The sequence below is a fragment of the Argopecten irradians genome, chromosome 7, assembly GCF_041381155.1.
Source record: "Argopecten irradians isolate NY chromosome 7, Ai_NY, whole genome shotgun sequence".
NCBI classification, from domain to species: Eukaryota; Metazoa; Mollusca; class Bivalvia; order Pectinida; family Pectinidae; genus Argopecten; species Argopecten irradians.
Genome location: NC_091140.1, coordinates 34,732,332 through 34,744,116, shown reverse-complemented (window position 1 = coordinate 34,744,116; position 11,785 = coordinate 34,732,332). Strand labels below are relative to the sequence as shown.

The 11,785-nt window shown below is 34.2% G+C and overlaps 2 protein-coding genes across 2 annotated transcripts; one reads left to right on the top strand and one right to left on the bottom strand.

Moving 5' to 3' along the window:
* The first annotated feature begins 991 nt into the window (after positions 1-991).
* LOC138328249 (uncharacterized) lies at positions 992-8,128 on the top strand. Its single transcript, XM_069274964.1, has 3 exons — positions 992-1,064; positions 1,893-1,968; positions 4,382-8,128. The coding sequence occupies exon 3, from the start codon at positions 4,425-4,427 to the stop codon at positions 4,989-4,991; it is 567 nt and encodes a 188-aa protein (XP_069131065.1). The 5' UTR covers positions 992-1,064; positions 1,893-1,968; positions 4,382-4,424; the 3' UTR covers positions 4,992-8,128.
* Positions 8,129-8,754: 626 nt separating this feature from the next.
* Positions 8,755-11,346, bottom strand: LOC138328248 (ankyrin-1-like). Its single transcript, XM_069274963.1, has 2 exons — positions 11,278-11,346; positions 8,755-10,326 (listed from the first exon to the last, which is right to left on the bottom strand). The coding sequence occupies exons 1-2, from the start codon at positions 11,308-11,310 to the stop codon at positions 8,854-8,856; spliced, it is 1,506 nt and encodes a 501-aa protein (XP_069131064.1). The 5' UTR covers positions 11,311-11,346; the 3' UTR covers positions 8,755-8,853.
* Between the last annotated feature and the right edge of the window lie 439 nt (positions 11,347-11,785).

Genomic DNA, 11,785 nt, shown 5'->3' with positions numbered 1-11,785 from the left:
ACGTCATCATATAATACGACAACGAGTGCCACTGAATGTTTACGGTCGCAACTTTTTTTTTTTTTTTTTTTTTTTGATATTTTTAATTTTAAGTAAATATTAGCTCAAACCTTTCAATAGTGTGGCTAACGGTGCTAATGTAAGTCAACTTTTGTATAACAAACAGCAAAATACTAATTCGTCGGCTCCTGTTTTTCTATTGAGACCTGTTTTATTAGAAAAATGTGTGATTTGTCAATCGGGTCGTAGACTGGTAAATTCTTGTCGTGATATTTGCATGTGCCAACGAGTTAGAAACGGCAAGCGAAATTGAACATTGTATGCGCACTCAGTGTTTGATATAAGACTCTAATCTCAGCCGAGATGCTGTACCCTTTTCTATTTATGTTATTTTGGAGATAGTTGTCAGAATTTTCCACTGAATATGGTTACTCTTCTAATTGCTAAAGATATATGTTTTTCAAGCAAAGAAAAAAATACGGAATAGGAGTCCAATAATTGCATAAAACACATATGTAAGTTGGAATGGTCTATAACATACGAAAAAAAATACAGCGGTATGAATCACATATATCGCAATGTGGACCCCCTTATAACCCGAATTTAAGGCTGTCATATTACGGTCTCCGGAAAGTATCCTTTTATGCAAGCAATATCAGATATAACATATGCGACACCTGTAAACGAAAATAAATTCTACATTAGCAAGCATGACCAGTCGGTACGAGATGGGTTTAACAATTCTCACATGCCCAACGCCTCTGGGTCGTAAGTTCGAATCCCATTTGGGGCAGTTGCCATTACCAACCGCTGGTCGGTAGTTTTTCTCCGGGTATTCTGGCTTTTCTCCACCAACAAACTTGGCACGTCCATACATGAACCTGACTGCTAATGGGACATTTTACTAATAAAAAATACCTAGTCAGGGCTAACATTCTATTTGGGAATGAATAATGAAATATGACAATCTTTTTGTATGTTGTTACCAGGAGCCGATGGTATTGTTTACCTTCCGTCAACTGGCAACACTGGATCACATGCGGGAAATGACGTTTATCAATATGGTGAATATTATATCTTAATTACTTTAAATTGAGTCTCAATATAAATTACCCGAAATAACCAGATAATGGTATTTTTGAGCAAACAGTATGTAAGAATGTGAGAGGTGCATAACATAAGGTTTGAAAACAATCAAATGAAAAGTGGGCATACGTTATGAAACATAGTAGCGGCACCTTTCCCACAATTCAGTGTGTATACCATCATATAAAATATATTAGGTATGTATAACACTTTCGCGTTCCATCTTGGAACTTAAATTTCGATTACAACACACACACCTTTTTTTTGCAAAAAATATATTTATATCAATATATTTGCAAAATATACTATAAGATGATACCTGAGGGTCAGCTGCATATTGTATGCTAATCAGAATATCAAGGTTTTTTTTCTGGGGTCATGGTAATTTCAGAGGTCAAAGGGTGAAAATTCAAATATTAGAAAAGATATAATACTTTTTTACAGCTTTTGCATGTAAATATTAGGATTGTGAAGTTTAGTTAAGAAAAAAATAAAGAAGTAGGTCAAAGAGTGACCTAGATAAGATTTTTTTTCCTATTTTTATAGTATGAAAACTTTATTATTTTTGCTGAAAACTTGAAAAATTTTCAACGATTTGATAGCTTGAAATTGATGATTAATACTGCAAGTGGATCTTGACAAGGCATTTTGTAGTTAGTATTGTGTCATTTGTTCAACGCCATGTACACGACCCAGTAATTGAGATGATTATGCTCTGAAAAATAGGTTCCTAAATTATTATCCATGTAACCGAATTTTGACGAATTCTATTGTACTTGTAACACCTGTCTTTATCTTCTATTTAGTTTTGCTTGCTGTGATAGCAGTGCTAGTCTTTCTACTTGCTGTGATCTTTGTTTTCGTAGTGATTTTACGAAGAAGGTATGTCTGTGTATATGTTTAATCACGGCCTTTGGTTTAGTAAAAGCAACTAAATTCAAACATTTAAATTAAGTAAAGATAAAAAATATTGTTGTAAATTACAATAATTATAAAAAATGAGTGAAAAACCCCAATTTAGATGGAAAATAAACCATTTTGAATTCACAATTTTAATTTCACGATTAAGAATTATACAGCGAAAGTTGAGCTTTTAACAAGTATATGAATATTTGCAATACAGAGCTGGGTTATCACCATCTGATTTGCATTATTAGTCTTATTCTTAAACGACCGCAATGATTCCAGGTAATAATAAATTTTGCTGTAATTTTTCATGTACATTTTACAAGCAATGATAATATGTCACTGTTATAATTTAAATCCCTATGTTGGATCCCCAGATAAATCTCGCTTGATTAACAAAAGAAATGTTTTACCAAACTACAACTGTTTTTTAACTACTGTCGTAATTATTACTCATTGTAGAAGGTCAGAATATTTGTATGCCGAACCCATTCCCATTGCATTGTTGCGATGAAATGATACATTTTGTCTATGCAAACTGCTTACAATTTACAGACTGAAACAAAACTAATAAAGATGGTAATTTCTCTCTTGATTTAGCAGTGAATTGTTTTGATTCTGTAAACGTGTGAACGTTTTATATTAGCACCTTCAATTTTAGCGTAGTTCATATTTATTTAATCGTAGCGTGATTTGGTTCAATAACGTTTAGCGCTGTTGGGCGCTTCAAAAAAGCTCGAAACGCACGTTAAATATTGTACCTGCTTAATTATGTATTGAAGCATTATCAGAATTGTAATTATGAACGGTATCAATCTAACGAATACTAAAATAATGACGTGGAATTTGTCAACTATTCTATTATGTTATATGTTTCTGTAGATATGAAATACATTTATTATTTTTGCTTCTTGGTTATGTAATAGAATTAGCCTGATGAATTGTCCCTTTAATGTAAGTATATGAATATATTTAGCAATAACAGACGCTGGGTGTATCACCTTCTGATTATATGCATTATATGTCTTATGGATTCTTAAACGGACCACAATGATTCTAGTTAACGTTGATAACATTTTGCTGTAATTTTCACAATGTACATTTTCTAGCAATGATAATATAAGCTCACTGTTATTAATTTAACTCCCTGTGTTGGATCCCCAGATAAATCTCGACTCCTTGATTAACAAAAGAAAGTTTTACCATTTTGACTACAACTGTTTTTAACTACTTCATTTGGTAATGGTATTATATATTACCTCATAGTAGAAGTATTCAGCACATAAGATTTGTATGGATATGTGTACTAAATTCAAAGCACAAATCAAGTGATATTTGCGATGAATATAAAGATACATATTTTAAATGCAAACGCCCCAAACCGTTACAATTTACAGACAGAAATAACTAATAAAACGATTTTATGGAAACTAATGATAAGTGTTCTCTCTTGATGTTAGTGAGCAGTAAGCGTTTTATTTTTGGATTCAGTTAACGTGAGAGCAGTTTTAAATTTAGCACAAATGCAAAATGCAAATGCAAAAAAAAAAAATATAATAACAAAAATGTAAATTATCATTTATTAGCGCGGATATCATTCAGCGTGATTCGGTTCAATATCCAAATATCCTTTAGCGTGTTCATGAATGGGCGCTTCAAAAACAGCTCGAAAACGCACTAAAATAAAAAACTAACACATGTTAATATGGTGATATGAATAGGTGATATGTATATGTATGGATGATATAATATGAATAAAACCTTGACGGTAATATGAATATATTTGTATGGTAATACAGATTATATATGGTAATATTGATATATATGTATGGTAATATTGATATATCTGTATGTTAATATGAATATATTTGGTATGGTAATATGGATATATATGTATGTTGATATGGATATGTCTGTATGGTAATATAGTTGTATCTGGATGGTTATATGATTATATCTGAAAGGTAATAAGGATGTATCTAGATGGTAATATAAATATATTTGTATGGTAATATGGGTGTATATTGATGGTAATATTAATTCATATGTGTGGTTATATGAATATATATGTGTGGTTATATGAATATATGTGTGGTTATATGAATATATCTGTATGCTTATATTGGTGTATCTGGATGGTAATATGAATATATCTGTATGATAATATGGGTATATCTTGATGGTGATATAAATATATCTGTATGGTAATATGAATATATTTGTATGGTAATATGAATATATCTTTATGGTAATCTGAATATATCTGGATGGTAATATGGATATTTTCAGATAATAATATAGATATATCTGGATATAATATGAACATAAATAACTGATGTAATGAACAGCTTCTTGCTAATTATTATATGAGGTTTGTGTATCGTTTCAGAACAAAACAATATAAGCAATATCTCCGATCCCAGCAGTACATAATGACTGTGGCAGACACTTCTACAAACAAATTCTCTAACAAAGATTTGCAACAAAGGGAACAGGATCAAGAGGACATTTATGAATTTGCAGAAATTGAACCAGATGGGAATAGTAATATTTGTAGTCGGAACCTTGGCTTAAAATGTCCGTTACCACCCGATAGGCCGAGTTCAGCTGTGAAAAGCATGGAGTGTAATACAAAAGTCACCGATTCGCCGACAAATTATATCACAGAACAGAAAATAATAAAAGATCAGGTAAACAATTATGATTCATTCATCACTGCAAGGGCAGATAACTCTATCGAATCAGACTTTTATGATCATGCCAAAATCGTCGCTGTGAAAAACTCAAAGACAAAAGTGGATGATGTAAACCTGGATAATGGTCCTCCTAAACCGTGTGTTCATGAGGACGCTAGGAGGGACAGCAGTGAGGGAGTGTATGATTTAGCCAAGGCTGTTGAAAATGAATACGATGAAATGGGAGCACCAGCGATTGATTGTACCCTGACGGACACTTATGACCATGTTACTACATTTCCTGCTGATTTATCATCTACATAGGACCAACTTTATCCTAGGTATAAACAATCGTACGAACAAGAAAAGTGATGAGCAAGTGGTGAGTGAGCGAGCGAATGATCAAAGGGACTTAAACGTGAACAAACGCAAGGCGGATGGTTGGGTGAAGGTGAATGGATTTATTGATGGATGGAAGAGTGAATAACTGGGCGGATGAATGGATCGATCGATGGATGGAAGAATGAATAACTAAGCGGGTGAAGGGATGGATTGATGGATGGAAAAATTGGAATAACTTGGCGGGTGGATGAGTAATTGTATTGAAGAATGGGTGGTTTGGACGGATAGGCGGATGATTAAGTGGTATTTAACGTAGATATAAATTATCAAGATAAGAGTAGAATTCAATTAATCTCCCGTAACCCATGATGTATTTGATCACGAATGTTCTTTTCGAGGAAAAATGAAAAGTAATTCATAAATAAACTCCATGGACATATGAAAAATGCTTTTGCCTTTCGTCCATCATTATAACTTACTGTCTTCTTGACATTGAAAGAGTAGAGTTTGGACCCTTATTTCAGAGTAATTACGTCCAACATTTCCCCCCATCAAAACTGATATTGCAAGGGACTTTGGAGAGACATTTTGTCAACTTATAATGTCTGAGTCAATGCGATGTATCTGCACGCCCAACGAAACGCTTTCGGTGAGAGGAGACGGGAATCGTCTATTTAGTCAGAAAATGTAACCTCTATTCCACACATATCCACCAAGGAAATCAAACTGTGAAAACTTTGCACTGTGGAACGGAGATTTAAATACTGTAAATTAACTTTCTTTTGCTTGCGATTTAATTTCGCATCCCAAGTAAATTCGCGAAAGCTTATCTCCGCGAATGAATATAAACTACTTTTATATTGATGTAGGAATTCCTATTAAATGTTCGATTCCGCGAATGTTAATTCTTGTTTTGACATGAAAATCGCGAAAACTATTAACCATAAAGGGGAGCTTGTTTACAGTATTGGCCATGGATACGAAACTAAACACAAACCGTGGAGGAGAGTTGAACTATCCACCGTTTAGTTATATACTTAACTGGTGGTTTACCATAACGATCCGTAGTCTTTTGACTTCTTTGTGCAGATTTGACTTTACAAAAGTATACACATACCAGTCAATGTTTACCTTGTCATCCACATGGCGGATGTAAAATGTATTTTGTAGATTACCTGACAATTTTAATTTTGCCCTGATTAGGTTATATGCATTTGTGTATGTCAAAAGTTGTTCTGTACTTGATTAAATGTCTTAGATTAGCATCGTCGATACTCCAGAGGTTCCGATCGCTTACGATCTTAACACCCCTGAAATCTCATAGTAAAACTGGATACAACAGAACAGAACAGGTAATTTAGTCCTATCGGATATACTTCAAAAGAGAAGGATAACGGTACACTGTGGTTGATTATGTCGCTTTGAAGTTAGACGTTGCTCTCTCTCTCTCTCTCTCTCTCTCTCTCTCACTCACTGTAGTCTTCAAAGGAGATATTTGCAGGCCTCTGATTGGTTCAGAGTTTTCCTCTGATCTGCCTTCAATCTATCTATGGGATAGTTCAGGAGTGTAGATACCGTGAGTGATCGGAACCCCTGGAGTATCGAGGATGTGGGATTAAAGGAACGACTTTGTATGTGTACATGTTTAATTGATGTGGAATTTCAGCTTCTCGAATTTTAATAGCACAATTAGCACAATTAGCACACTTAACAAAATTACGTTTTTCCCTTTTTATATCGATTATTGTTTTCCTGGAAACCATCCGGGAACGTGCAGTGATATAGTGTTGATATGTTTTAGTCCAAAAAGCGTAAGGTGAACAATGAGAGTAATCTCCCTTACATCATTATTGGAACTCATTTTGTATTGTGGAAAAAAACCAAAGAGGTATTATTAGCAAATAGTTTTGATAGACTTTTAAGATTTTCAGATACATTATTATATATTTACATATGCCCCTATATAGTCAACGGGAGGGGAGTTGCGTTCAAATTAGCGTAAACGCAATGACGTATGAATACAAACGCAGTGCATGTTCGGACTACTTCTAGTTCACGCTTCGATAAGATTTTGCGTCATAAATTGACGGATTTTAAAATAACAATAAAGAGTTTTTATTAGATTCAATTAAATATGTATTTGACATCAAAACAAAACATGTGTTCAAGCATATTTTACATGTAGCGCATTATATGTCTGTATCCCATTGCGTTCATACTACCTTTAACGCAATCAAAATACTGTTCAATCTCTATATATCATTTATATACATGTATACATAATAAATAGTAATTGACTAAATCTGATCCTGCGTAACGCAATCATTTGTACTTTTTAACAGAAGATCTATTTCATACAAAAACCTATCGTATTCCAACTATACTATACTTTGCTTTTTAACATTTAGTCCCTTATGCTACACACGATCGAACATAGAAAACAAGATATGTCGGCTGTGTATGTATTTCTTAAAACCACATAAATTATGATCAATTGAATAATGTACAGTAAAATGATCAAGCAGGAAACCAGAGTTATATTGCTTCTATATATTGTGCTATGTGCTATAGGGCAACCATGAATAGCAAGGCTCTCAGATATCTGTTAAAGAAGAAAAACAGGTCATATTCCAAAGTTATACATATGCATGTTTTTTTTTATCCTGCAACATTACAAACATGCATATGATTTTTATATTTAGCAGCTATTACCGTGTAGAGAAGACAGACACATATCACATGTCTGAGTGATTTCACAGTACATTGAAATTGACTGACAAACTTTTATGTTGACTTATAAACGTTAATTACTACACCTTACCGAATATATTTACTGTAAAACTCGTGTGTTTATGACTTATTTATGTTAAAATTGAAACATACTTGCTGAAATGTCTTTACAATGACTAACAACATTGTAAAAAAGTGAAATGAAATTGAAGACCACACCTTGGTTTCATTACTCAATTCACTGCGCTGAAAATACAAATACAATGAGTTTTTTGTAGTACCGCCAAATATCTTTTTCGGCTCTTATTTGCACTTGTAAAATTAAAACCACTTCCTACTAAGAATTCTCAAAATATTGGTAATTATTGGTGTGGAATAAAATATTAAAAGCTCTTCTTGAGTTAGGAGTATGAAAATTAGGACACATATAACTTCAAATATGGAAAAAAATCCTTAATTCCACGTTATAATTATGCTTTGTAGTGGAGAATAATATGACAAACATGTGATTATAATTTAAAGCGTAAACTAAACAACCAATTATGCTTATTCGGTCAAATAAAAAAATCTTGACACATCGCTTCTTCAGATTTTACAAATTTGTGATTTAATAAGGCCGAAAAAAATAAGAAAAACCATCGTTGCCTTTTAGTATCGCGTAACACAATACTAGATGTATATATTTATTCTTTTACTTATTAAATGTAACCACTTTCGATGCTGACGACCGCTTTCTTGGAATACGTTTCTCTTCTGTCGTCTTGCGGAAATTTTTTTATTGACTTTTCGCAATATCACATAAGATATATATGTAGGTATGGAGGGTGAGAACGGGGTGAGTGTTAAAAACCTATTACTGCTAATTTTATACTACGGAGTACTCTTAAAAATTGTAAAATTATTCTCAAGTGACAAAACTTGGCTTCTATGCATTAGTAGACAAGAAAATTGCTTTTCATTGAAAAACAGTATCAGCAGATTATGTTTAAAACAAAAACAAAAAAACAAGAAGAAAACGACTGGGATCACAGTTTATTTATTGTTCGTGTACCGGTTTACAAATTCTAAAACAAAAACCCACAAACCAGCTAGCGAGTGCAAACGTATCTATCTATTAAACATCAAAGAGCAAGTACGATTTGATAAGTTTAGGAAGGGGTAATTCTTGAACTTTTTCAGGAAGGTAGCTGGGAAAATGATCTCTTAAGTGTAGACGAACTATATGCTTCAATTCCCTCGGTTTCCCCGCCATTTTCTTTAAAAGTTTCTTATCTGAAGCCAGTAAAAGATCTGCAGTGTTAATGTCTGGTAGGTCATATGAAGATGCTGCCTCGATCAGTAACATAAATGTTTCCTTTTCTGTTTCAACGTTCATGGCGTAATTCAGGATTCCAAAAGGATCTTTTAGTCTGAACACAGTCATGTCCCCCTGAAAAGTTACTCGAGCGCCATGTCGAATCAGCAAGTGTATGATGTCATATTCTATGTCATATTTGTTGTTCTTGATATATTCAGTAAGGGGAGATAAGCAAGGGTCCGTGTAACTCACAAAAGGAGAATGAGCATTTGCGTTGGCTCCATATTTAAGCAATATTTCTATGATAGACTTCCGGTTTTTTAAACCAGGTGTTGCGCAGGTTAACATCAAAGGCGTACCATGATCGTCGGATCTGACGTCAACTTCCGCTTGCCATTCCAACAAAAGTTCACACACCTCCTTCCGGTCTGAAATAACTGCCATGTGCAATGGCGCATATTTGAAATCTTCAATTTTGGCAAGACTGGCACCACGTTCTAGTAAAGTTTTGATTACCTCCGTATTGCCTCCTTGAACTGCATAGTAGATTGGTGTTTTGTGGTCAAATCTGGCCGGACTAGCAATGTGGATTTCGGCCCCATATGTTAGTAGTAGATCGACAGCTTCATACTTTCCCTCCGTACATGCTTTCATAAGGGGAGTTAATCCAACTCGACTAAATGCATTCGGATCACCTCCGTACTTTAATAATAGCTCAAGGCATTCCAAATTGTCCAAAGACACCAAATTTACTTCATACCCCATGAAATATTTGTTGTTCGGTTTTGCGCCCTTTTCGAGCATAAGACGCACACATTCCACGTGACTACTTTCGATAGCCATGTTGAGGGGCTCCAGGGTGAAATAACCCAGATTTTTAGAGGAATCGTCAACATGGCTTTCCTCGTCAGAATCACAGAAGTTGAGAACGGCTCCATTGTCAATTAGAACTCTAAGTGTGTTTACGAACCCCCGACGCGCGCAAAGATGTAGTGGCGTATAGCCAATGTCATCGGTCACGTTAACCACTGCGCCTTTTTGTATAAGTAGTTCCACACATTCCACGTAGTCCACAAATGCCGCATAGTGCAGTGGCCGAAGACCTTTCTTCACTTTGCCATTTACATTAGCTCCACAGCGCAGAATTACTTTTATGTCCGTGAGAGATGACTTGTATGTTATGGCGTCCGCTAGGAGGCGCTGTAGTGATTCGGCTGTCCATTCTGTTTTTCTTTTTTCGCCACCATCATCGTCATCATCGTCACTGTCTTCATCTTTATCTTTTATTTCCTAAAATTGAACCAACATTCATTTATTTTGTGTAGATAATTTTATTTAAATTGAAGTCATCTTTATTCTGATCTTGTAGCTTACACACGAAATGATCAGCGGAAGTATATAAACACAGCTAGCAAAAATGTTATCAAATAATACATTATACGCACATTTATGTTTTTACAAAAAAAATAAAAAAAAAACTTAAATCAAGAGAGAAATTGACATAGCAATGTTGTGTGCACTCTTTATGAATATTGTGGCTATGAACATATGAGATACTCTGGTTCGCACGTTCCCATACGATGTAGATAGATAGTGAAATGATAATCAATGAAACGTCTGGACCAAAGAGTTTGGGAGAATGCTTTAAACGAGGGCATGTGCAAGTCTACATTTAGATGTACATAATGTACATCAGTGTATACGTAAACCCTTACGTCATCTCACGCACTGCCTGTGTATACACACACATGTGTAAACAATATACATATGTACCATGTATCTTGCAATATTTTCTATTACCGGCTTTTATGTTAATAAAATATCAAATACATTGGCTATAAACACACGAACAAGAATTTACATTACTTATGATAGTTTTTTACAGTAGCTATAAATATCAGGAAATAGAGAAAAATATATACCAACATAAAAAATGAGAGTATAATTTAACTGAGGTTTGCTAAGCAAACAAATCTAAAAAGAAAAAAAAAAAGAATAATGGTTAATTAACATGCCATCTACTCAATCACACAACAATAAAATATCTAAAACGCAAGGTACAGGCTGTTGTGGTAGGAATGTATTTACGTATCCAGAAATTTTTCGTAACTTTCACAGGTAAACGACAGAAGAGAAATTCTACTGCCCTTTGGATGTCAAGAAATCGCTTAGATTGAACATAAAGAACGACAAAAAGAACGAATAAAGAACATTATAACTACATTATAGAGTTATATTTACCTCAGAACTACCAACATCCACCGAACTAGCCATTGGAAGACATATACTGCAGGAAAACAACCTCCTATGCACTCGCCATCAGAGAGGATAAAAGAGGGCGAACCTAAATAATTTATTCACTTTATTTTATTCTTTGCATTCTATGAAAGATTACTAGTTTTCATTACTTTATCCTAGATACGTAATCAATAACACAGGTTTTTGTTTCTAAAGATAATATATACATGTATGCTCCCTTCCTGTATACTTTATTTCTTTTTTTAAACAGGGTAAATAATGAAAGCCCCGGTCGGCGCCGCCCCGCGCGGTTGTCCAGTATTTTTTTTCAGACCAGCAAAAGCATGCGTGGCTCGCGCGTGCCAGATTGTATGAACGTAGGAACAAGTGTTTGTATGATACAAAATAAAGCTTGTGATAGTAGACTGTATTGATAGAGTTTCTATCTGGGCAAGGCGGGAGGATAATAAAAACAAAGATTGTATTCTATGTTTACTTTTTAAATTATGCA